A 26,957-nucleotide genomic window follows, 5' to 3' on the forward strand; every position below is an offset into this window, starting at 1 on the left:
TATTAAGATAGTTGAACCTCTACTGCCAATGTTCCAAGTGGGACTTAAGCCTGAGAAAATTGTCATCCTGCCTATGAGTGATGTGAGATTGAGTCACAATGGGAATCTTGTTAAGCTCATACTAGCTGCCAGCATTATAGGGCAGTTGAGACCCTGAATGATGGGGACTAGCAGGGAACCATCTAGAAGGTAGAGTCTAGATCCAGAGTGGGTCTAAATTAACATAAGGTGGGGAGGGGGCTTTTAACAACCATGTGGCCAGTTAGAAGTCATCAGGGTCAAGTTTAAGGGAAGTGGGTGATTTTGAGTAATCTTGGAACATCTGGGCAGACTACTTCAATTCAGGGCCAGAGGATTGAACTGAAGCTAGGTAAGCGTTCATAGCCATTATAGAAAACCTGGGAGAGCTGCTTGGGCTTATTTATAAGGAATAAGACTTAAGGTCATTTGTTAAAACTACATTTGTACTTACCTGTGCCAGGCACTGTTGTAAGCTTGGCATGTATTCATGACGGAGGTAGGTATTAGATTTAACAGGCTAATTGTCCAAGCCAACAGCTGAGTAGAGCCTCTGCACAAATCCACACCTGTAGACTTGCTGGGAGGAAACTTCTATACCTGGGCCAGCCTTTTGTCCAGTTCTCATAAGCAGCCTACTGAGAGGAGGTGCTCAGTAAAATGTCTGAATGGTGTTAGTTTTCCCCTTAGAATCAGGGAGTTTAGTTTCTAGTACTAGTGAACACAGGCCGGGTAACCTGCTGGGCAGGAAATAGTGCATTCTTTGTGTAGCTGAAGCAAAGCTATCATTAGGTCTTCTAGGCGCTACCCTTTCAACCTCCTGCTTTCGACTTACCTGTCTAGGCTTTTTCAAACAGGCTCTTCTAGCCTTTTCCTGAGTGTAGGCAGTCCTATCCGTCATTGCTAAACTTGGTCTTGGAGTCAAAGCCTGCCTGGCTTGAATCCAAATAGCACCACCTGCTGTGCATGTGACCTTGGGCAAGCCCCTTAACCCCTGCCTCCTTTTTTTTCATCCACATAATGGGGATGATTAAAGTACCTACCTGTTGGTGTTCTGATGAGAAATTTGTTATTTTGTAAAAAGCTTAGTTTCATATAAGTAGGAGTCTGTTAAATACCGCTTACCAAGCAGATAACCTGGGATACGGTATCTAATAAATTTTGTCGAATAAATAGCTATTACTAAACCAGGTTTATCTCAAAACCAGCCCTATTTCTAGGAGAGTTTAAGGGATTAGTAATGCCCAAGATCACCTAACTAGTAAGGAGCAAAACCAGGATTCAAAGCTACTTCCAAAACCATATATATTACTAGCTTTGAGCAAGACAGTGGTGATACTTATTTTTTTGAAGATTTTATTTATTTGACAGAGATCATAAGTAGGTAGAGAGGCAGGCAGAGAGAGAGGGGGAAGCAGGCTACCCGCTGAGCAGAGAGCCCGATGCGGGGCTCGATCCCATGACCCCAGGATTGTGACCTGAGCTGAAGGCAGAGGCTTTAACCCACTGAGCCACCCAGGCGCCTCCAGTGGTGATATTTGTATATTACTTAATACTCCATGCACCTCCGTAAAGTAGGTACTCTTTGTGCCCCTTTTGCAGATGAGGAAAGCTGAAGTTGGAGGATATGAGGAACAGCCAGTAAGTGGCAGAGTATGCATGTGAGCAAGGCGACTGACTACAGAGCCTATTTTAAATCTATGTCATATCATGCCTCAAATAATACTATTTCCACCTGTTTTAAACCACTTCTTTTTGTATTGAGCTAATGTAATAACCACGACACCATAAAGCCTCAGTTTCAGTTGTAATGAATTCTAAACTTATGCGCCCAGTTTTACTTGACAGTGGAAAATAGAGTGGAAATGAGTAGTTTCCTGGGGAGTGAGAGCCTTTGCCTGGCCATGCCTCCCCCTTTCACCACCTTCTATCTTAGGGATGGATGGGACCCACATTTTAATGATAGTACCTGACATTTGATGAAGATTTGCTATGTGCTAGGCATTCTTTAATCTTTTTTTTTTTTTAAGATTCTATTTGATAGCGCATGCGAGGGAGAGCACCTGCTGGAGAAGGGCCAGAGGAAGAGGGAGAAGCACATTCCCCGCTGAGCAGGGAGCGCCACATGGGGCTCTATCCCAGAACCCTAAAATCACAACCCAAGCCAAAGACAAGACACTTAACCGACTGAGCCACTCAGGAGCCCCACGTTCTTTAATCCTTAAAACAGCCTTACGCAGTGCAGGGAATTTTATTAAATCCATGTTCTAGAAAAGGAAGACAAAATTAAGGTTTTATCATTTGCTCAAGGCCACACAAAGTGGAACTTAAAGGTCTTTGTCTCTAGGGCCTGAATTCTGCACCACTGTCTTCACTTTTCCTTACAAGCACAACACCTTGGGGTGCTTAGGGTGGTTCACTAGGTTAAGCCTCTGCCTTTGGCTTGGGTCTTGGTCTCAGGGTCCTGGGATGGAGCCCCATGTTGGGCTCTGCTCAGCGGGAACTGCTCACCCCCCCTTCCTGCCTCTCTGCCTACTTGTGATCTCTCTCTCTCTCTCTCTCTCTCTCTGTCAAATAAATAAATAAATAATAAATAAAAATAAGCACAACACCTTGAGTATCCCATCATGATAGTTGTTAGCATTCTGATGTGATTATTTTTAAACTGATGTACATCTAACTTACTAGTTGGATCCTCAAGGAGTGGGACCATCTATGTAAGCTCAGTACCTGTACCGCCTGGCACATGGCAAACACTGGTTGTTGTTGTTTTTCTATGTTCTATTGATTTCTGCTTTTATCTTTATTTTTTTTTATGATTAGATGTAGTTTATATTCCTTTTCCTCATTTCTTTTTTTATTAGGATTTGTTTATTTGAGGGGGTGCCTGGGTGGCTCGGTCATTAAGAGTCTGCCTTCAGCTCAGGTCATGATCCTGGGGTCCTGGGATCAAGCCCCACATTGGGCTCCCTGCTCCTCGGGAAGCCTGCTTCTCCCTCTCGCACTGCCCCCTTGTGTTCGCTCTCTCGCTGTCTCTCTCTCTCTCTCAAATAAAGTCTTGGAAAAAAAAAAAAAGATTTATTTGAGAGACAGCACTTGAGTGGGGAAAGGGGCAGAGGCAGAGGGAGAGAATCTGGACCAGATTCCCTGCTGAGCCTGGAGCAACACACAGGACTCATTCTCACAATCCTGAGATCATGACCTGAGCTGAAATCTGGAGTCAGACCCTTAACTGACTGAGCCACCCAGGCACCCCTCTTTCCCTCACTTCTTAAGGTAGAAGTTAAGGTCATTGATTTAAGAGTTTTCTTTTATTTAAATAGAAGCATTTAGTGCTATAAGTTTCCCCCAAATATTGCTTTAACAATATCCTAAACTTCTGGTATGTTGTGTTTTCCTTTTAATTCAGCTCAAAATACTTTCAAATTCCCTTTTGATTTCTTTTATCTATGGGCTATTTAAAAGTGTATTCGTTTTTAAATACTTGGGAGTTTTCCAAAGATCTTTCTGTTATTGGTCTCTATTTTAATGTCAATGTAGTCTAAGAATATACTTTGTACGACTTGAATCCTTTTAAATTTACCAAGACTTGTTCTATGACCTAGAACATGGTCTATCTTGGTAAATGTTTCATGTATACTTGAGAAGAATATGTATTTTACTGTTGTTTGAAGAAAGCCAAGGTGGAATGTGAAGAAAGGTGAAGCATCTTATAAACGTGTCAGGTTGGCTGCAGTTGTTCAAGTTGATGTCCTTGCTGGTTTCCTGGCTACTTCTTCTATCAATTACCCAGAGTGGGTTATCAAAATCTCCAGCTAAATTTGTGCATTTGTCTGTTTCTTAAAGAAGTTCTATCAGGGCGTGCCTTCAGCTCAGGTCATGATCCTAGCCACAGTCCTGGGCTGGAGCCCTGCATCGGGCTCCCTGCTCAGTGGGAAGCCTGCTTCTCCCTTTGCCTTTGCCTGCCACTGGCCCTGCTTGTGCTCTCTGTCTGTCAAATAAATAAATCTTTAAAAAAAAAAAAAAGTTCTATCCATTTTTGCTTCATGTATTGTGAAACTTTGTTATTAGTTGCAATATGTTCAGGGTTGTGTATTTTGATTGACTTATTTATCATTTATGAAATTACTTCATTTCAGTAAGTCTTTGCTCTGAAATCTACTTTGTCTGTTATTAATATAGCTGCTCCAGCTTTCTTTTGACTATTATTACCAGAGTATCTTTTCCATCCTTTTTCTTTTAACTTATTTGTGTATTTATATTTATACTTTATATCTTGGGCACCTGGGTGCCTCAGTGGGTTAAAGCCTCTGCCTTTCAGCTCAGGTCATGATCCCAGGGTTCTGGGATCGAGCCCCGCATTGAGCTCTCTGCTCAGCAGGGAGCCTGCTTCCTCCTCTCTCTCTGCCTGCCTCTCTGCCTACTTGTAATCTCTGTCTGTCAAATTAAAAAAAAAAAAAATCTTTAAACTATATATCTTGTAGACAGTGTATAGTTGGGTCTTGCTTTTTTGATTTATTATGATAATCTCTACCTTTCACCTGGAGAGTTTAGACCCTATTTTTATATGATTAATGTGCTTCGGTTTGAATCTTATCAATTTTTTTTATTTGAGAGAGAGAGAAAAAACATGGGTAGAGGGAGAAGAAGACTCCCCACTGAGCAGGGAGCAGGATGCAGGGCTGGATCCCAGGACCCTGGGATCATGACCTGAGCCAAAGGCAGATGCTTAATAAACTGAGCCACCCAGCACCCTAGAGTCTTATTTTGATACATGTTTTTTATTTGTCTCATCTGTTCTTTATTTCTTTTGTCTTCTTATTCTTCCTTTTAAAAAATGAGTATTGGGGGTCCCTGGTGGTTCAATCAGTTGAGCATCTGACTCTTGATTTCTGCTTGGGTCATGATCCTGGAGTCCTGAAATGGAGCCCCACATCAGGCTCCTCGCTCAGCAGGGAGTCTGATTGGGATTCTCTCTCTCCCTTTCCCTTTGTCCCTCCCCCCATGTTTAATGCACACTCTCTCTTTCAAATAAATAAGTAAATCATTTTAAAAAAGTGAGTACTGGGTGCCTGGGTGGCTCACTTGGTTAAGTGTCTGACTCTTGATTTTAGCTCAGGTCATAATCTCAAGGTTCAAAGATGGAACCCTGCATTGAGCACCGCATTGGGTGTGGAGCCCGCTTAAGATTTTCTCTTCCTTTCCCACTGCCCTCCCTCTCTCTTTAAAAAAAAAAAAAAAAAAAGAGGTTTTTTTGTTTGTTTGTTTTTTGTTTTTTTCCCTGATTCTATATTACCTTCTTTGTTGGCTTACTAGGTATAACTTTGTTTTGTTATTTTTGGGGTTGCTTTAGGGTTCATAGTATACATCTATAGTATACATCTATATATACATATACATAAGTATACAGCTTATAAGAGTTCACATTGGTATTCTATCACATCACTTAGGGTAGTATAAGAACAATACGTTTGTCACCCCACAGTCTTAGTTACTGTTGTCATGTGTATCACTTTTATATATGTTATAAAACCCACAATACATTATTTTGTTTAAACAGGCAATTATCCTTTTTAAAGTTTTAAGAAAGAAAACAATCATTCAAAAATGAAGGTGAGGGGGTGGGGGTGGGGAAAAAACAACAACAAAAATGAAGGTGAGGGGTGCCTGGGTGACTCAGTGGTTAAGCCTCTTCCTTCGACTCAGATCATGATCTCAGGGTTCTGGAATCGAGCCCCGCATCGGGCTCTCTGCTCAGCAGGGAGCCTGCTTCCCTTCCTTTCTCTCTGCCTGCCTCTCTGCCTACTTGTGATTTCTGTTTGTCAAATAAATAAATAAAATCTTAAAAAAAAAAAATGAAGGTGAAATAAGGAATTTTCCAGTGCCCTTCATTCCTCTGTGTAGATCCAGATCCTCGTCTGGTATCATGTTCCTTGTGCCCAAAGGTCTTCCTTTAATATCTCTTTTACAGTGGTTCAACTGGTAATGAATTCTTTCAGCTTTTATATGTCTGAAATCTCTTTTTTTAAAAAAGATTTTATTTATTTATTTAACAGACAGAGATCACAAGCAAGCAGAGAGGCAGGCAGAGGGCAGAGGGGAAGCAGGCTCCCTGCTGAGCAGAAAGCCCAAAGCGGGGATTGATCCCAGGACCCCGGGATCATGATCTGAGTCAAAGGCAGAGGCTTAACCCACTGAGCCACCCAGGTGTCCCAGAAAATCCCTTATTTTCACCTTCATTTTTGAGAGATGGTTTTGCTGGATATACCTTATTAGATATAATTTTGCTGGAGTACTTTAGAGATGTTGCTCTGTTGTCATCTTGTTTGCATTGTATCCTTGTCTCGTTTCTCTGTATATAACATGTCTTTTTTTCTGACTGCTTTTAAGATTTTTGATCATTGGTCTTATGTAATTTGATCTTGATGTGTCTTGTTTTTCTGTGCTTGGAGTTACTTAAGCTTCTTGGATTTTGTGTTGGTCAAGGTTCTCCAGAGAAACAGAACCAACAGGGGGTCTGTGTACGGATAGGTAGATAGAGATTTTTTTTTTTTAAATTTTGTTTATTTGGCAGAGAGAGATTGAGAGAGAGTGTGTGTGTGTGTGTGTGTGTGTGTGTGTACACAAGCAGGGGGAGCAGCAGGCAGAGGGAAAAGCAGGCTCCCCGCCGAGCAGAGACCCCCCCAATGTGGGACTCGATCCCAGAGCCAAAGGCAGACACTTAATGACTGAGCCACCCAGACGTCCCGATGGAGATTTATTTTAAAGAATTGGCACACGTAGGTGTGGGGGCTGGCAAGTCAGAAATCTGTAGAGCACTTTGGCAGGCTAGAAATTCCAGCAAGAGCTGGTGTTGCGTCTTGTCAGAATTCCTTCCCTTAAGGCCTTCCACTGATTGGATGAACCCCACCCACATCACAGGAGATAATCTGCTTCTTTTTTTTTTTTTTTAAGGTTTAATTTATTTATTTGACTGAGACAGAGATCACAAATAGGCAGAGAGACAGGTGGAGGAGGGGAAGCAGTCTCCCTGCTGAGCAGAGAACCTGATATGGGGCTCGATCCCAGGACCCTGAGATCATGACCTGAGCTGAAGGCAGAGGCTTAACCCACTGAGCCACCCGGGTGCCTCAGTAATATGCTTCTTTAAAATCTACAGATTTAAAGGTTATCATACCCAAAAAACACCATCACAGCAACATCTAGACTGGCATTTGACCAAACAGCTGGCCACCATAGCCTAGCCAAGTAGACATACAAAATTAGCTATCACAGATCTGTAGGTCTGTAGTCTGCACATGTTTAAGCTGTTATTTCTTCATATATTGTCGCCCCAGCTCCTCTTTGCTTTCCTGTATCAATGGCTCACTGATGCTATTTTCAATTTTTCAAAAATTCTTTTTCTCTGTCTTTCATTTCGGATAGTTTCTATTGCTATGCCCTCAAGTTTACTAATAATTGTTTTTGCAATATCTAATCTATTGTTAATAGCAATCCAGTATATCTGCAATCTTACATATTGTCAAGAAATTAACTTTTGGTCTTTTTATATCTTCCATGCTTCTACTTAACTTTTATGTGTGCAGAATAAAGTTACAATAACTTTTTTTTAAGGTTTTATTTATTTGTTTATTTATTTGAGAGAGAGAGAGAGCATGAGAGCATAAGTGGGGAGGAGAGGGAAAAGCAGTCTTCCTGCTGAGGAGGAGGGAGCCCTATGCAGGATTCAATCCCAGGACCCCAGGATCATGACCTGAGCTGAAGGCGGATACTTAACCGACTGAGCCACCCAGATGCCCCTATAGTAACTTTCAGCGTCTTTCACTTCTATCATTTGAGACAGTTCCTAGGCCAATTTCAATTGTTTGTCCTTATGGTTTTCTTTCAATAAATAAAACAATGATATAAGTGAAGAAATTAAAATCAGTATATGGGTTCAGGATAGGAAAGACGAAGCGGGGCCAAGGAAGGCTTCACAGAGATGGGGCTGGACGGAGCCTTAAGATATATCAAGAGCTTAGCAAGGCAGGAAGGAAGGCACTCATGAGGGAAAACAGCCCAGATAAAGGAGAGAAGATAGAATGAACATGGACATCTTCGGAGTATAGTGCAGAGGGGAAGGAAAGAATAGGAAATCAACAGCCTGGGGCATTTGCTGCTGGTGTTCCAAGAACAGCAGTGAAGAAGTACCTGAGTCTTTAAAGATTTTGAAGCAGGGCAAGTTCTCACAGCCATGATTTAGGGAGACAAATGTGGGGACCTCGGAGGAACAAAATGGAGGGAAAAGGATGAGAGGCAGGACCAGAGGCCAGGAGGGTGGAGCTTTAGACCAGAGGGGCAGAAACAGAAACATGAAGAGAAGAAAAGAAGGAAGAATTAGAAGTTAAGGATTAAATCTTTACTTCTCAGAGAACCTTAATCTTGGATGTAAGGATGAAGTTGGGAAGGGAGTCTAGATCCACACAAAACATGTTTTATTTTAGGTGTTGGGTCTTCTGGGAAGAGATATAGGGCTGTCAGAAGGGTGGAAGTCAGAACCAGACCAAATGGGCTGTCTTCTCCATTGAAAGAACAAGAGTTCTGGTCCCCTTCTGCTTGTGTGCTGACCCCAGAGAACTTGCCTCAGCTCTATGAACCCCATTTTTCTCATTTTCCAACAATCATGATGTTGTGTAAGGAACAAACAAGCTCACGGACATGGGTGGATGTGTTTCTGTAGTTAGCAAAGGGTTTGATAAAATGGGTGATAATAATCATTCTTAAAATTATATTAAGCCATGTGAATGAGTAAGATCTTGGAAGAAGACAGCAGAGAGATCAAAGATCCAGAGTTGAAACTTGGAGAAATTTCACAGAATATTATCCCAAAGAGGAGTCCATGATGGAGGCGGAGGTAAACTTGGAGAGGTAAGAGACCCTGAAGGTGGGGAGTACTTTGGGGTGGGGTCCATATCAGTAGGAGAAATTCAGTTGGTAAATACTCATCAAAAGTATCCATCTATTATAGACAATTGGGGGGGGTGTGCTATAGTGAGTGCTGTGAAGTGTGTAAGCCTGACGATTCACAGATCCATACCCCTGGGGCAAATAATACATTATATGTTAATTTAAAAAGAAAGTGTCCCTCTAGGGTGTGGGTATGATTGAATGACTTTCAGAGTCAAAATCAACATGAAATGGAGAAAATACCCTTCTGCAGAGGTCCCTGCCCTGATCTCAGAAATCCCCAGCCACAGTCAAATGACCTGAGAGGTCACCTCCGGGAACACCTGAAATCCTGAACAGTTTGTATCCATCCTGAAGAAGGAGTGTGTTAACAAGAGAACCTAGTCAGCTTGATGTCTTTTTCCCATCTCCAGCCCCAACCCCAATCCACACCCTCATCTTCTTAGCTGGTCTCCTTTGCTTCTCTTGCCCCCCACCCCACCCCACCCCTCTGTGTTTCCCCTCCCACCAACTCCATTTTCCATTTTGCTCTAAAACAAAACTCTGCTCAGGTCACTCCCTTGCTCAGATCCCTTCCCTAACTCCCAACTGTTCTCAGGACAGAAGCTGTATTCCTTAGACACACCAGGGCCTGCATCATGATCTGACCCTCCACTCGAGCTTTCTCCCCTCTCCCACGGGCACCCTCTGCTCAAGTCACACCTTGGCAGTTTCCCCCAACCACCCTAGGTTCTCATCGCTCCCTGTCATCACAAGGGATGCATCTCCTAGATGCCCTGCCCTCTTAGACTTGCCTTGGAAAGCCTTTCTTAAGCCCCAGGCTGATCCTGATACCCTGCGTGGTTGTTGATGGTCTGATTTCTTATCTTTCTCTGACTGGGTCCCTTTTGAGAGCAGGGAAGATCATTATCTCTCTGCTCCGTACAGTCCCTGCCCCACCAGATCTTCCCAAACTCTGGTTTCAAGTGGTCTCTGATTGTCAGTTCACTGGTCGGGATTAGGAGCCTCCCAAATATGTTACCCACAGTCCACAGTCCGCGGGCCAGGGGCGGAAAGAGCCTTGTCAAGAGCGCTCTAGCCCGAGCGCGCCACTTGCACTTCCCGGGGCGGCCGCCAGGGGCCGCCGGGCTCTTTGTTTTCCTTTCTGGCCCCGGGTCGGGGCCGGAGGCCTGCAGAGCGCATGCTCTGGGGCAGTTCGTGGCCGGGCCGGCGAGCCGAGGAGTTGCTTGTGGCGGACCTGCAACGAGGTAGGTCGTGCCCGTCACGGGCGGAGGGTCGGGGCGGCGGGTCGAGGCGGAGGGCGGCGCGCGGAGCAGCCACAGCCGGAGCCCTGGCGGGCCCGGGCCGTTGCCCGCGCGCTCGTGTCGGCGGCGCCGGCCCCACGTGAAGCCGGGCGGCAGGAAGGCGCGGATGCGGGCGCGCGGGTCCCCGGCCCCGCGGGGCGCCCTGGCGCGGGCCCGGCCCCGCCTGGCTCGAGCGAGGGCCGCGCGGCCCCTGTGCCGCCGCGCCTCTCCCGCCCGGCCCGCGGCGCCCGCTCGGGCGGGAGATTCAAACGGTCCGAGCGCGGCCGGCTGAGTGCGCGCGGCCGCGGTGACCCCGCTGGGCGCAGAGCCGCGCGCCTCGCGGCCCGGGACCCGCCGCCCCGGCAAGGGCTGCGCTTCCGGAGCGGGGAAAGTGGTTTTGACCAGCGTTCGTCTGGAGGATGCGTTCGGCCGAGCAAGGGGAGGGATCCTGCCGGACCAGAGTGTGTGCTTGAGGAGCGCGAGGGTAGGCTGGGGAAGGTCGACTTCAGGGAAAGAAGTCTCAGCGTCAACAAGCACCAGGATGAAGACTGTTGACACTTGGAGAGGTGTGCTGTGAACCCCGCATCAGCTCATCTGTCAACCGATTATTTACTGACTGGCTGCTCCGTGCTGCGCTGGCAGGGCTGGGGAGCAGTGGGGAGAAGGGCCCCGTGTGGCCTTTACAGAGCTCCTGGTCTCCTTGGGGAGACCCATCTGGGGGCCTCAGTCGTGGTCCGGGGTGTCATCGAAGTATGTCCGTGGAACCATTCATTCATTCATTCATTCAGATAGTAATGGAGGTGCTCCAACCAAGTGTGACTTGTGTGCCCTAGCAGAAGTTGAGTGTATGGAGTGGTACAGGAACTCTTGAGGGGGCCACCCAGCCCTGCTCAGGAGGGTCAGGATGGCTTTCCAGGTGAGGTGACTCTTGAATGGGGTTTTGAAAGGACAGTGGAGTTATTCAGCTGACTGGGGTGGAGGGGTTAGTGTCGTCCATCCAGTCCTTTGCATAAAGGCATGAAGGTACAGGTGAGTGTTGGGGTCAGGAATACCACCGATTTAAGTCTGGCACAAGGCACATCAAGGGCTGGGTCTTGAAAGGTCTGGAGTGCAAGACCAAGAAACCCTGGGTGGGGGTGGAGGAGGCAGCGAGGGTGTCACCCAAGAAGGGCATCAGAATGGAGTCTGGAAAGATGAATTCACCTTTCTCTTGTTGCAAAGACATCCCAAGAGCAGGAATACTGTTCAGCTTTGCAACTTACTACTTGGGTGCCCTTGGGCCACCCATCTAATCTCCCTGGGTGTTAGTCTCCTTATCTGTAAAATAAAGGTAAGAGGCATGGGGTGAGATTTACTAATATTCTGTATTTTTCATAAAGCAGTGATTCTGCTCTAACATTGGTGGAAGCTGAGGCCCCTTGCCCGCAGGCACAGTTCTGTATACAAGGGGGCTCCTCTGGTGAGGAACTCCTGGGATGAAGTATGCCAGCGCTGTGCCCGGCACATAGCAGGAGCTCAGCAAGTGTTTGTTGACACATGAGACCCTCTCCTCCCTTTCCTCCCAAGGACCATTGTCACAAAGAGATTCCTAAGCCTGCGAGACTAGCAAGTGTCTGCCTTCTGAATTGGTGAGGTGGGGGTGGTGGCCAGGACAGCTGCTGCGGTCAGAGAGGGCCCTGTCTTCCTTTGCAGAAACAAGGCTGTGGAGAGGTCATAGGAGGTCACAACAGGAAGGAACACCGGGCCCCTGGTAGGCTGTCTAGTCTGGTGTACCTTCATTCACCACATGAGGAAACTGGAACCCAGGGAGAAGAGGGGAGGAAAGATGGGGTGGGGGGTACTCTGGCCCTGGTGGGGAGTGGTCAGGAGACCTGGGATCTCATCCCACCTGTGTGACTTGGGTCACCTTTGCTGAGCCTCAGCTTTCTTATTTATAAAACCAGGGTGATCACACTTGCCTCCGAGGGCATCGTAGGTGGCTCTTAGTGGAAGTTGACTCTATACCTGACTTCTGCTTATTTGTGACTGTGTCTCACTCTTCTCCCAGACAGTAAGCTGCTGATGAAGGAAGCTGTGTTTTTCTGTTAGGGAATGAGAGGTGGGGGCAAAAGATTGCTACTTATTTCTAGCCCAGACACTTAGTGTGTGGTTAAGAAAACTCACCCAGAGTCTATACAAAGGACTGATTTGTACAGTCCAGGATATGCAGGTGGGTAATGGGTGCTGGGCTCCACCTTTTCTTTCTTTCTTTCTTCTCATTCATTCATTCATTCATTCATTTATAGCTTCTTTCTTTCTTTCTCTAAGTAATCTCTGTATCCACTGTGGGGCTCCAGCTCACGACTCTGAGATCAAGAGTTGCCTGCTTTTCTGAGTGAGCCAGCCAGGTGCCCCCAGGGCTCCACCCTTTAGGGGTGCCTTCATCCCCTGCCCTGCCTCTGGGATTGCTCACAACAGACTCTGCAGTACCTAGAGTCTTCTGTCTGAGAGACATATATTCTGAGACTCACAGAGAACTCAGGTCTGTCCTTCCCCAGGTCCTTCAGTGGCTCCCACACCCACCTGGCCCACCCACTCAGACCCAAACTGCCTCAGTGTCTTCTCTCTGGTCTCACCACCCTCTTCCACTCAGCTGGCTTCTGCCCTCACTTGTCGTGTTTGGCCAAGCTCATGGATTCTGGGGAGGCCTGCCTGGGCTGCCTCCACCCCTGCCTGGATCATGGCCTGCCTTTGGCCAACCTGGTTTTTGTTTTTGTTTTAAGTCAATCAGCTAGCTATACCTTGGTTCTATTCCTGACTCTCTCTTACTGGCTGTATTCTCTGAGCCTCAGGCCCATCAATTGACTTAGGAGTGATAGTACTTCTTCTGCTTGTGGTGACAAGTAGAAGGCTGTTGGCATACAGAAAATAGGAGTGGCCGGTACCTGAGAGTGGCTCGTATTTCAAGGAGTAGGTTGGTATGATGGACAGACACGTAAACTATGGAGTAGTTAGGGTCCAGAAGTCTGTCCCAGTTTCTCTGGGAGAGAATGGTTAGTTTAGGATGAGGGGAGGGACCAGGAATGTTTACCAGTGGAGGTGGATTTGGGACTGAGTAGACATTCTTCCAGTAGGATGAGGGATGGGAATAGAGATGCAAATGGTCTGGAGAGAATAGTAAGCAGTCTGAGATTGTGTAGGAAGCAAAAGGAGGTTGTGATAGAGAAGGGATGAGGCCGTATGTTATATCAGTACCAGACTCTGGAGGCCTTTCGCACCAAGCTAAGAAATGTGGGCTTTGTCTTCCAGGCAGAGGGAACCACTGGGGAGTCTGAGCAAGAAAGCAGCTTGTTTCAGGTCTGAGGTTTAGAAAGATCATGACTGACTTACGGAATGACATGGGGTGGGGATCAGGAAGACCAGAGCCAAGGGGTTATCTTTTCTTGGGGAGAGGGTATGAGAGACAGTTCCCAGGTAGCCTGAGAGACTGGGGAGCCTGGGGAGGAAGCTGACAAGGGCACCAGCTTTGGAGTCTGACCAACCTGGTTGAGACCTTCACTTCTTCCCCCAGTCCTGGGTGAGATACTCTTAACTTTCCGAGCCTCAGCTTCCTCATCTGTAAAGTAGGATCAGTGTGCTTAGCTTGCAGTGAGATGCCCCACAATGTTCACCAAAACACAGGTGGCTAAGGAGATGTTCACTGGATTCCAGCCCACAGGAACACATGTTTTTGTTAGTGCCCCGTGATACCAATCACCTCATGTTTATTTTCCGTCTCCACTCCACACCTTGCCTACAGGTCAGCCTAGCATCAGCACCAGTATGCTGACATAATTCTCTTCCCTGTGTTTTCACTTCTTGCTGTGAGTACTTTTCTGCACTATGGCACCATCTCCCTCCCCGTCACAGCTGTCCTCTACAGGTCATTCTGAAGAACTGACGGAAGATTTACCTTTGGCAGGACAGGGCCTTGGACACAGTGAACTGGCTGCCAACTTGGCCAGAGGTACAGGCTGTCTACCTGAAACTAAGGGATACCTGTTCTATCCCACACCCCTTAACCCACCCAGCTCTGCATACTTAACATCGCCTCTTGCTGGCTCCCAAAGACTTCGGACTTAATGAAAACATCTGGTAAAATGGGGCTCTTGGGTCTCTCCTCCCCGGTTGTCCCCCAGTGTTCTCCCACCTCACTAAATAGAAGTTTGCCATTCTCCAAGTCAATTTTTTTTTTAAGTAATCTCTACCGAGGGGCGCCTGGGTGGCTCAGTGGGTTAAGCCTCTGCCTTCGGCTCAGGTCATGATCCCAGGGTCCTGGGATCGAGCCCCGCATCGGGCTCTCTGCTCAGCAGCGAGCCTGCTTCCCTTCCTCTCTCTCTCTCTGCCTGCCTCTCTGCCTACTTCTGATCTCTGTCTATCAAATAAATAAATAAAATCTTTAAAAAAAAAAAAAAAAAATTTAAAAGTAATCTCTACCGAGTGTGGGGCTCGAACTCACAACCTTGAGATTTAAGAGTCACATGCTCCACCAGCTGAGCCAGCCAGGTGCCCCATTCCATTCTCCTAGTCATTTAAGCCAAGGCCTGGGAGTCTTTGTGTTTGGCCAGGCTTATAGGGGGATCCTGGGGAGGTCTGCCCGGGATCCACTGGATTTCTTTCAGGATGAAGAAAGTCATTCTGGATCCCTCCCTCTCCCTCACTCCACACATCTAATCCGCAAATCAAATCTGTCTCCTAAGTTGATCTGTTTTGTTTCCTTTTCCTCTCTTAGCTCACACAGACCCAGTCAAGTCACCATCATCTCTCATTTGGATGCCTGCAATGGCCTCTTCCAGTCCATCCCAGGTTCTTTAGAGTAGCCAGAACAGCCACTTAAGAGTGTAAATCTGATGAAGACTTTCTTAAAAGTTTTCTGTTTTCCCTAGAAAGCCGTGCATGATCCAGCCCCTGCTCACTTCTTGCCATCTGACCAGTTCTCCAGCTGCAGCACGCTGGCCTCTCCCAGTTCCCAAACTTACCACACCGTATCCCAGGCCAGTTTTGTCCTGGTCTTGCAGTGCCAGGTTTCTCTCAGATTTCAGGTCCTAGCTTAAACGTGGCATCTCCCTCACCACTCCCTCCCCCTACCCCAAGTTATTTTCTTTTTCTTTCGTTTTTTTTTTTTTGTTTTTTTTTTTTTTGGTGTGATAAAATATACATGAAGTTTACCATTTTCACCATTTTTTCCACTTTAACCTTGTTTAAGCATATAGGTCAGCGTGGTTAAGCACACTCACATTGTTGTGCACTCCCAAGTTATCTCTTATGTCTCCTTGCTTATTTCACTCAGCACTATCAGTAATGTTTCTTTCCTGCTACAATGTAAGCTCCATGAGAACAGGGAGAGGGTTGGTCTCCTTTATCCTTGCCACATGTGGCCCAACGCCAAGCAGTGGTAAGAGGCACTCAAATATTTGTAGAACAAATGAATAAATGCTGCCATGTCTTGCGTACTTACTGTGTGCTTGGCACTGCAGAGTCCATTACAACATTTCATTCAGTTTTGACAGCAGCTCTGAGAGGTGGTCATAGCATTCCCCCCGACAGAAGAGGATACAGCTCAGAGGTCAAGGCTGCTGGCCAACCAGGGTCACAAAAGCCGGGGTGAACAAGCCACAGCTCTAGCAGATGAATCCAGTTCCCTCTAATCCCAGAAAATGTGCATCTTTAGCATGGTAAGGGGTGGGGGGGGTCTCAAAGAGGTGGGTCCCAAAGAGAGGAGTCCCACCCCAAAAGAATAAAAGTTGGGTGACATTCAGAACTGCCACCTCATCAGAGTCAGAACAGGCCTGTCACAACCTGTAGAGGAAGCTCAGCCTACACAGGCTTGGAGGGTTCTGAACCTTTGGCTGCTTCCTTCTCTTCAGTCCTTTGTTCCCCGCCAGGATAGTAAGCAGAAGTGTGCTGAGAAATTCAGAGGCCATTGGCCTTGTGTTCATTACCATGCAGTGGGGAGCGGGAGAGGATGATGCTCTAGGACCTGCCGGAAGGAGGAGATGGGGAGGAGGTTAGGCCCACAGCTGAGCCCAGGAAGGGCTCTTGAAGTTCTCCCTCTGGTTTATAGTCTTGGGTAGAGTCTCATCCCTTAACTGAAAAAGGGAGGAGAGGTGGGTTAGATTAGATTAGAGCTGTGCTCAGGCATTGCCTGGGGCAGGGTCTAGATGTTATATTTGAAGATTTTATTTATTTGTCAGAGAGAGACTGTGTGCACAAGCAGGCAGAGAGGCAGGCAGAGGCAGAGAGAGAAGCAGGCTCCCCACTGAGCAAGAAGCCCGATGTGGGACTCGATCCTAGCACCCCGGGATCATGACCTGAGCCAAAGGCAGCGGCTTAACCGACTGAGCCACCCAGGTGTCCCTAGATGTTATAATACCGATATGAGGGGGCGCCTGGGTGGCTCAGTGGGTTAAAGCCTCTGCCTTCGGCTCAGGTCATCATCCCAGGGTCCTGGGATCGAGCCCTGCATTGGGCTCTCTGCTCTGTGGAGAGCCTGCTTTCTCCTCTCTCTCTACCTGCCTCTCTGCCTGCTTGTGATCTCGGTCTGTCAAATAAATAAAAACCTTTAAAAAAAAATAATACCAATATGAGTGTATAGTTTACAGAATTAGCTCATTTAATCTTCAATAACAAAGATGTAGGTACGATTATTATCCCTGTTTTACTGAGGAAGAAACTGAATCATGAAGAGATTAAGTAATTCTGCCCAACGTCAAGCACCTAGAAAGATTCTGGCCCTGAGGCTCTCCGTGGGCACAGGCTATTCCACTTCCACATCAGGGTAGCTCTGAAGGGCACTGACCCCTGCCAGCCACTCCAGAACCTTTGCAGTCCAGATTGGAGAGCCCCAGGCTTAGACAGTTTCACAACCTTAAAGACCAGGGCTCAATAAGGATTTATTTCTGGGGCTGGGTATGTGGAGAAAGAAGGCTTTGGACACAGTTTGGGCTGGATTGGAACTGAGAGAGCTGGGGAGAGTGTCTCTGGGAGCAGCCTTGAGGAAGACAGGGAGACTGTTGTGGGGCAGCAGCAGCCAAATGAGGGAGCCATTTGGGGCCAAAGCCCTCAGCTGTCCTGGATGGTGCTAGGTCCAAGAAACTTTCTTGCCACTCAGTGCTTTCCTTTCCCCTTTTTGTAACCACTGGTGAGTGTATACAGTGTTTATTTCTTTTTTTTTTTTTTTTCGAGATTTTATTTATTTGCTAGAGAGCACGTGAGAGCACAAGCAGGGGGTGCGGCAGGCAGAGGGAAAAGCAGGCTCTCTGCAGAGCATGGATCCCCATGCAGGACTCGGGGGATCCCAGGACCCTGGGATCATGACCTGAGCTGAAGGCAGCTGCTTAACACCCAGGCACCCTAAGTATATTTCTTAATTGGACTGTTTAGGAAAGCCAGTGTCTTCTCAGTAGTGGCACTTTTGGATCAGAGGGCACAGGTGGTCTGGTTTGGTTTTGTATAATGAGAATAGCTTTTATTTGTTTGGTTGGTTGGTTGGTTTTTCTTTTGGTCTGAAAACAATAGTGCTTTACCAAAGTTACTGTTGGTTATCTCAGGGTTGAGGGGAGCTGTGAGAGATACTAACTTGGTTTTGGTTCTTCAAGGTTTTAAATTTTTATAATAAAATAAAAAATAGGGGTGCCTGGCTGGCTCAGTCAGAAGAGCATGCAGCTCTTGATCTCAAGGTCATGAGTTTGAATCTCACAGGTGGAGAAATTACAGAAATATATAAGTAAACCTAAAATAAATAATTTAAAAAGACATGTAAAGTTCTTTGTCAGATATCTTAGATAATATAGCAAGGTACAGGGCGCCTGTGTGGCTCAGTGGGTTAAGCCGCTGCCTTCAGCTCAGGTCATGATCTCAGGGTCCTGGGATCGAGTCCCGCATCGGGCTCTCTGCTCAGCAGGGAGCCTGCTTCCCTCTCTCTCTCTCTGCCTGCCTCTCTGTCTACTTGTGATCTCTGTCTGTCAAATAAATAAATAAAAAAAATCTTTAAAAAAAAAATATAGCAAGGTACAAAGAAAAAAAATAAGTGTCCATAATCCCATTTTCCAGAGGTTACCATTGTTAATAGTGAATATATTTCCTACCACAGAGTCTTGTGTACCTATTTTTGCATGTGTATGCCTTTTTTTTTATGGGATGATGGACTGTTTTTTCAAGCTGCTTATATTATTTGGCAACAAACATCTTCCTATTCAATAAACAAATCTCTGAAAGCGTCAGTTTTAATGGCCTCATATTATTCTATCCTGAATATATGGCATATTTCCTAGGCACCCCCTACCATGGAGTATATAAGATGCTCCTTTTTTTTTTTTGGTTACTGTTAGGAAGAATACAGTAGAGAATATGTATGAAACCTAAACTTTGGGTGTATCCACTATTCTGTTCTTGTTCTTCTCAGATAAATTCTGAGAATTGGAATTGTCAGAATTCCTCTTACCCTTTTTAGGGGTTTTGGTAAAGGTTACTTAGTTAGAGCAGGAAAATGACTGCCATTTCTGAGATGGAATATTTGCCTTGGTTTTTCAGGAAAGGAAGATGCCACCCAAACGTATAGCCAAGAGAAGGTCACCCCCAGAAGATGCTCTCCCTAAAAGCAAGAAGGTGAAGGGTAAGTTGGTGTTGGCCTCTGTCTCTGAATGGGGGACCTCTTGGAGCCCCCAGAATCTAGGACTGGGTTCCTTCCCCCTGACATCTGAAGGTGAGGGGCCTAGAAGCCCAGGAACTCCACCCAGATGGAGGGTCTCTTGTAGCTTATTGAATCCTACCCTCGGCAGTTGTAAAGGAGCAGAGACTTGTCTACAAGCACTCAGGCAGTACTGGGGGGGGGGGCCGGGGGGGGGGGGTTAAGACCCTAGGTAGGGCTTTGCTCCAGGCAGTAATATACTACGGCTAAGACCATTGACTTCCAGAAGTGGGTTCAAGTCCAGGCTCTGCCACTTTCTAGCCGTGTAGTTTTGGGCAGGTGACTTAATCTCTCTGAGCTTGAAGTAACCCATTCATAAAGTAGAGGAAAGAACACCAATCTCGCTGGGCTGTTAAGAGGAAAATGAGATAACATCCTGGTAGCATTTGAGGGAGGTACCTGTGCTTTGCTCTTTCCTGGGATCCTGGAGGGAGACGGGGAGGAGAAAAGTCCACCCCCAATCTGGGAGGGAATAGTGTGGACCCACACTCAGACAGTGTCTGTCTTTTGCAGACCATCGTAACCAGGCAGTGAGGGCCGTTGCCTCCCATCGCGTTCCAGGTGCCCAGAGGCCGAGCCCTCCTGACCAGAAAACCCGACCAGGTGGCTCCCTGCCCAGGGCACCCTCTGCGTAGCGGTACTGGCCCTGGCAGCCGTGGCCGTACCCCCAGGGGGAGGAGCTGGACGCCATTGGTTGTCCAGGGCTGCGGGCGTCCGCCATTGGCCCTCAGATGGCTCTGTGCCTTCCACTGGTTGGCTTGTATCTTTCACAAATGCTTGTCTTCTGTCTTACTCCTGCCCCTTCCTCTTCAGCTGCGTGTCTGCTCCCAGATAGGAGCGGAAGGGTTCTGTGGGAGTATGTCTAGGACTTAAGTCACAGCCTGAGGGTGGTGGCTAGGGACAGTGCTCTGACCCATGTAGGTTCCATGTTTATTAGCTCCATGACTCTGGGAGGGTTACTTAACCTCTGAGTCTCTCTTTCCTTTCCTATAAAACAGAAGCCTAAATGTGGAAGGTCTGTAGTATAACTTAGGGGACTACAAAGCAACTTAACATTCATAGAATAAGGAGCCAATAAAGGGTAGACCTTATCTGAGTCCTCACTGTTGGCACCAGGACTCCTGAGAACTTAGAGCTATTCAGGAAAACTGTATCCTCACTGTTCTCTTCCCCTCCCCATCAAGATTCATTTCACAATATTGAGTGTCTTCATGTTTCCATGTCCTCCCTCATATTAATACGTGCTCAGTTTTTAATTTTCACAAAAACCTTGTGACATAGTTATCTTTGCTGTTCACATTTTATAGATGAGGAGACTTAGGCTTCCTAGAAAGTTCCTATGACTGGTCTGTGGCAGAGCAAGGGCTTGAACCCAGGCGTCTGTGGTCCCAGAGCCCATGCAGCGACCCCTCCTCTCCTGTCATCCTGCACACTCAAGGGCTGTCTTCTTCACCCCTCAGTCTCCCATAGGTCCCACAGCACAGAACCAGGCATGGTGCTGACACTGGGCCAGGGTGACGTGGGCCAGCTGGGGCTGGGCGAGAATGTGATGGAGAGAAAGAAGCCAGCTCTGGTGCCCATTCCGGAAGACATCGTGCAAGCCGAGGCTGGGGGCATGCATACTGTGTGTCTAAGCAAAAGTGGCCAGGTAGGTTGGGGTTGGTGGCCCAAGACTGGTCTGGGCCTGGGGTTGGAGGGCTTGAGGAAGGAGCTTTGAACCACACACATTACTCTGTGGAGATGGAGCTGGTCAGCTGCACAGGGAGTAATCTAAACAAGAATGGACTGAAGCCAGACTTGCACTAATGGGGGTATCTTGGGCACAGGTCTACTCCTTTGGCTGCAACGATGAGGGTGCCCTGGGAAGGGACACATCAGTGGAGGGCTCAGAGATGGTCCCCGGGAAAGTAGAACTGCAAGAGAAAGTGGTACAGGTGTCAGCAGGAGACAGTCACACAGCAGCCCTCACTGAGGATGGTCGTGTTTTCCTCTGGGGCTCCTTCCGGGTAAGACTGGGTCTGGAAGACTGCATGGGGGCGGGCTGGCAGAATTCACTGGTGAGAGCCCAATGATAATCCATCTCCACCTACCTGTTGTACTTAACGGCAGGGAAGTCAAGGCTGGGAGGCAGAGCTTGGACCCAGACCCAGGTCTCTTCATCCAGGCTTGTCCACACCCCTGGCTCTTTCGTTGAATCTATATTATGAAGTGTGTTATCTTGGGAAAAGGGTGGGTCAAGGAGGCCTTTGGGCTGAGGCAGATCCTGGAAGCCTGCTGTCCTCACCCATCTCCCTGCCTTCAACCTCCCCTCTCCCCTGCCCTCTTCTACATCTATCAGGGGTTTTGGGGTACATGGGAAGGATTGTCGCATCTCAGAATTTCTGAGGCAAGGGAGTTTAAACAGTAGAGTCAGCACTAAAATTGTTTTGGTACTTTGGTATTTATTTTAAAATGTCAAAAATAAAGGAATCTGATGAGGTGTGTCCTCATCAGGGCTGTTTTTAAGCCTTTTTTTTTTTTTTTAAGATTTTATTTATTTATTTGACAGAGACAGTGAGAGAGGGAACACAAGCAGGAGGAGTGGGAGAGGGAGAAGCAGGCTTCCCATGGAGCAGGGAGCTCAATGAGGGGCTCAATCTCAGGACCCTGGGATCATGACCTGAGCCGAAGGCAGACACTTAACAACTGAGCCACCCAGGCATCCCTGTTTTTAAAACTTCTTATGGAGAATTTCAAACACCTGAAAGTAGTCAGAAAAATACCTAATAGCCATCTACTTGCCTCCACTGTCATCAGCTTGTGGCCAAGCTTATTTCTCTCTACTCCCATCCACTACCCTATTCCTTTGTTATTTTAATGCAAATCACAAGCCACATAGCATTTCACTCATGAAGTATTTCCCTGTTTGTCCTGGCTCCTGCCCAGCGCCTCATTCTCATCTGGCCCCAGCCCCCTTCACCAGACAGCTCTGGGGTTGCTGCGAGCCTGGACCTGGCTGGTCTGGAGCAGACAGGACCAGCCGGTAAGTGCTCTGTCTGGCCTTCCAGGACAATAACGGTGTGATTGGACTCTTGGAGCCCATGAAGAAGAGCATGGTGCCCGTGCACGTGCAGCTGACTGAGCCTGTAGTGAAGGTGGCCTCAGGTGAGCCTGGGGGTACTCACATTAGGCAGGAGCTGGAGAATTCGTTCCAGGACAGGCCTGGTCTTAGGCCTTACAGACAAGCCCTGTATCCTCTGCCTTCCTCTCCCCGCAGGAAATGACCACTTGGTGATGCTGACAGCTGATGGTGACCTCTACACTTTGGGCTGCGGGGAGCAGGGCCAGCTGGGCCGTGTGCCTGAATTATTTGCCAACCGTGGTGGCCGGCAGGGCCTTGGTAGGTGGCTTAGGTCCTTCTGGCAGGGCAGCTAGGCAAGCCACCCCCTGGAGAATGTCAGAAGCAGAAGGGATTCTCTCTGTGTGTTTAGGCTTGCATTAGATAGGCCTGCAGTGGTAGGTGAGATCTCTGACTCTAGAGCCAGACCACCCTGGATTTGAATCTTGGTTCTTCTACCTACTGGCTGTAGTTTTCTTATCTCTAAACGTACTGGATGTTTCTCATCTCTAAACATACTTCATCGGGTTGTGGTGAAGTGAAATAAGTTAACGTAGAAGAACGTTTGGCACATGGTCAGTTCCATGTAAATGCTACCTTTTATGACTTGGGGAGTCTGAGTGAGGCACTTGCACTCTCTTGACCTCAGTTTCCTCTTCTTTAAATGGGGAAAAGGAAGAAGAATCCCTGCTTAGCTTCCCTCCAAGGGCTGTAGTAATGGGGAAAAACGCACAGGACAGAGAGAAGGTGCGTGTGTCTGCCACTGACCCCGGTCTCCTCTCTGCCTACAGAACGACTCCTGGTCCCCAAGTGTGTGATGCTGAAATCCAGAGGAAGCCGGGGTCATGTGAGATTCCAGGATGCCTTCTGTGGTGCCTACTTCACCTTTGCCATCTCCTGCGAGGGCCATGTGTATGGTTTTGGCCTCTCCAACTATCATCAGCTCGGTGAGTTCCAAGCCCAACATCTGGCACAGCCCAGAGTGACTTGGGTTCCAATCCTGGCTTCACTACTCATTTGCTGGGCACCCTTGTTGGGGTCAGCTTATGCCTCAGACCCATAGTTTTGCTCTCTATAAACTGAGAAGATCTATACCTTGGTATTGGTGTGGGGGAGGCGGCCTCAGCATGTGAGGGGATGAAGAAGGACAGCTCCTTGGACAGCTTCACCCTTGACAGTTCTCTCCTGGCCCTTTCCTCCCAGGAACCCCGGGCACAGAATCTTGCTTTGTACCCCAAAACTTGACATCCTTCAAGAACTCTACCAAGTCCTGGGTGGGCTTCTCTGGCGGCCAGCATCATACAGTCTGCATGGATTCGGAAGGTGGGGCCGCTGGGGTGGGGGTGGGGTATTCCTTGGGCATAGCCCAGCCAGACTCCTGAGACCGGGGTCCTTGGAACCTGGGCCTGCTCCGTGGGTTGGGTCAGATGTGGGTCCATGAGAGCCATCCCCATCCCCCAGAGCCCTGGCACTCATCCAAGTATGAGCTCAGTGGGGTCCTACGGGGGTTCTCCCAGGCCTCCCTGGACACATGCTGCACACCTGCTTCTCACCACTCTGGGAGTGGGGACCAGCTCCCGTGGATATGGGAACGCCCCAGGCCTACCTGGAGCATGCCCTCTGCTCCTCCTCATCTCTCCTCCCTCCTCCCACAGGAAAAGCCTACAGCCTGGGCCGGGCCGAGTATGGGCGGCTGGGCCTTGGGGAGGGTGCTGAGGAGAAGAGCATACCCACCCTCATCTCCAGGCTCCCTGCCGTCTCCTCGGTGGCTTGTGGGGCTTCCGTGGGGTATGCTGTGACCAAGGATGGTGAGTTGGGGCTGCCCACCCTCGGTGTGGTTGTGTCTTAGGGGACATGATTCTTACCAGACTGCTCGTCAGGCTCTGATGTCCGTGATTAAACGGAGCTGAGATGCAGAGAGCACTGTTTGTGAGGACCTTGTTTTCTCCTGTCAGAAGCTCTGGCTTTGATGAACATAAAATGAGTAAACAAACTATTTTCATAAGGGTGATATGTTTCGTAGCATAGGAGAATAGTAAGGAGAGATATACCACTGAGGCCCACACAGGCAGTAGGACTTGAATCCAGGTCTCCATAGTCTTTTTTTTTTTTTTTAAGATTTTTATTTATTTTACAGAGATCACAAGTAGTCAGAAAGGCAGGCAGAGAGAGAGAGGGGGGGAAGCAGGCTCCCCGCTGAGCAGAGAGCCCGATGCGGGGCTCGATCCCAGGACCCTGAGACTATGACCTGAGCCGAAGGCAGAGGCCTAACCACTGAGCCACCCAGGTGCCCCCAGGTCTCCAGAGTCTTAACTCAGGCTTCTCTTTACACTTTCCACCAAGGTGACCCTTTTATTTACAACCTAGTATGTGCCAGGTTCCCAGGGAGTTGTACTTAGACTTCTATTAGGAGAGAGAAGGCTTAGTCACTAGGGTTCTAGCAGGCACAGCCTAGGAGGGTATGAACCAGGTGGTCACCAAACCCTGAGTGGGTGAGTGGGATAGCCACAGATACTTTGAGAAGTCTGGAGCTGATGGAAGCACTTGACCTGGAATTACCTGGGAAGAGTTCCTGAGGAAGTGGTGCTTGTACTAACTTTAAACGTTCAGTCCTTTATGATAAGCAGTGGAGGGCATCCCAGGCACAGGAACATCCAGATCAGTCTCTAAGGTCATTGGAATGGCAGGTGGTATGGGTTTGGGGAGTGGCTAGTCACGTAGAGCCTTGAATGCCATGCCTAGGAGCAGGGAGAAGTCTTTAGCAATGTGTAAGGACTGTTGTCTCTGCTTGACAAAGCTATTTTTTTAATCTATCATCTCTTTGGCTTCTCCCACCTTCCCTGAACTCCCAGAGGCTGGGGCATTGCTAGGCTGCTACGGGCCAAAGCCAAAATTCACCCTCATGTTCCAGGCTTCTCACAGTATAAAAGATGGGGCTAGGGATCCTGGAGACAGCTACCCCATTTCTCTCCCCTGTAGGTCGTGTTTTCGCCTGGGGCATGGGCACCAACTACCAGCTGGGCACAGGGCAGGAGGAGGATGCCTGGAGCCCGGTGGAGATGACAGGCAAACAGCTGGAGAACCGTGTGGTCTTATCAGTGTCCAGTGGGGGCCAGCACACAGTCTTACTAGTCAAGGACAAAGAACAGAGCTGATGAAGCCTCTGCGGGCCTTGCTCCCGGCCCCACCACTCTCCCTCCTAAAACTGGGAAGCTATGATGACTACAGATTCCAACAGCCCCCCCCCCCCCCCGCCGCCCCGAGTACTCTGTCATCTCCTGCCTTTTTCCTATCAGCAGAACAGAATCCTTTTCCTCTTTTCCGTCCTCCTTTCCTGAATCATCCTGCAACCTACAGGATGAAGGGGAGTGGGGGGAAATGGAAGAGGGGAGGAGGTTTTGGCAGCCGGAACATTGCTCACCCCAGAGCTATGTGATTAGACCTTTCCCCCTCATCCCTACCTCCCATGGTCCTGGCTGACCCTGGTTTTGCCTGCCAAAAACCAGAATTCCCTCTCGTGGGGGTTTGGTGCCCACGTTGGGAATCATCAAGCCCTACTCTAGCCATGTGCCACTCTCTGTCCTTCACAATCCACAGGCAGACAAATGGTATGGTGGTCAGACCCAGCTGTCACGGACCTATGCCTGGGGGAAACTGGAGATGGGGCAGGGCTGCCCAGCTGTGCGCAACCCCAAGCCAAATATTTGGCCCTCAGCAGATGTCCATGGAGAGGAAAAAGCAATGATCCTCCACTTGATCAAGAAAAAAGCCAATCAGCCTTCGTCCCAGAAGCACAAAGCATTCTGCCCTTCAGACATTGCCTGAGTATCCTGCCCATCGGACCTGCCTTGCCTGCAGCCAAGGGCCTGAAGTCTGGAAAGGAAGCTACATCTGCAGGGCAGGACGTGGAGGGCTGTGGGGAAGGAGAGTCTATTATAAACAAACTTATAGCAATATTGAGAGTGAAGGAGGGAGGGGAGAGGGGTCAGAGGGGCAGAAGCTGGTGCACAGAAAGGGAAGCAGCAGCTTGTACAGAGGCTGAGAAAATAGAACAGTTTCATTTTTTTTTAAATGTAAAGTATTTTGGAGGGGAGAGTGAAATCTTTTAACACTTTGAATAAATCTAGAGTTTTATAAAACAGGCCACTTGTTTTCTACATACTCCCTGCTTTTTTAAGGGAGCTCCTGCTGTGTTGGGACGAGCAGAATAAACCCATACCTATGCACCTGGGCAAGGCTAGGACTTAAGTGATGTCGCCATGTCCTGGTATGTGCCAGTCAGCTGCTGATGTGGCTGTTTCATACCAATCAAAAAAGAGAAAAAGAGTTGGTTGATTTTTTTGCTTAGGTATTTATGTTTCAGGAATCACTGGAGTTTAAAAAAAAAAAAAATTATGCTGCATAATGTGAGACGTGGAATGGATCTTTTAATATCCTAATCCCAAACCAAGGTTTGAGTATAGTACATATCTATAAATACTTATACTAATCTTGCTGTTATATCATTTTTCAACAGCTGATGTAATTGATTAAACATGGTTAACTGCGCAGTAACTCTTAAGACTGCTTACTACTCATATAAATGTAGATCTTTCCAGGCATTTGAGCAACCAAATCATACAGCTGACCTGGCTACAATGGTGATCCCTAGCCACATGTGGCTGTTTACATTTAAATTAATTAAAACTGTAAACATTTAAAATTAATTTCTTTGTTTGGACTAGCCACATTTCAAGTCCTCAGTAGTCCTGTATGGCTGGTGCCTATGGGATTAGGCTATGCAAACATAGAACATTTCTGTAATTGCAGAAAGTTACAGTGGACAATGCCGATCTAGAATGTCTATTAATGTTTAACAGGAAGTTTTTTATTATCACCAGAAGGGTTCTTCTTGGAAAAGACTTGA

At 47.8% G+C, this 26,957-nt stretch overlaps 1 protein-coding gene across 6 annotated transcripts; it reads left to right on the top strand.

Moving 5' to 3' along the window:
- Positions 1-223: 223 nt before the first annotated feature.
- Positions 224-25,558, top strand: RCC1 (regulator of chromosome condensation 1). Of its 6 annotated transcripts, XM_032863933.1 has the most exons (12): positions 224-370; positions 8,794-8,925; positions 18,798-18,879; positions 19,468-19,557; positions 20,415-20,602; positions 20,781-20,960; positions 22,002-22,098; positions 22,211-22,333; positions 22,843-22,998; positions 23,255-23,374; positions 23,707-23,859; positions 25,031-25,558. In XM_032863933.1, the coding sequence occupies exons 3-12, from the start codon at positions 18,807-18,809 to the stop codon at positions 25,204-25,206; spliced, it is 1,356 nt and encodes a 451-aa protein (XP_032719824.1). In that variant the 5' UTR covers positions 224-370; positions 8,794-8,925; positions 18,798-18,806; the 3' UTR covers positions 25,207-25,558. The 6 variants fall into 6 exon arrangements, with proteins under 6 accessions (XP_032719824.1, XP_032719826.1, XP_032719825.1 ...); XM_032863935.1 differs by lacking the exon at positions 8,794-8,925; XM_032863934.1 differs by lacking the exons at positions 224-370; positions 8,794-8,925 and adding an exon at positions 10,118-10,211.
- The last annotated feature ends 1,399 nt before the right edge of the window (positions 25,559-26,957 follow it).

Source organism: Lontra canadensis, unplaced genomic scaffold (genome assembly GCF_010015895.1).
Source record: "Lontra canadensis isolate GAN:19392208 unplaced genomic scaffold, GSC_riverotter_1.0 scaffold25, whole genome shotgun sequence".
NCBI classification, from domain to species: Eukaryota; Metazoa; Chordata; class Mammalia; order Carnivora; family Mustelidae; genus Lontra; species Lontra canadensis.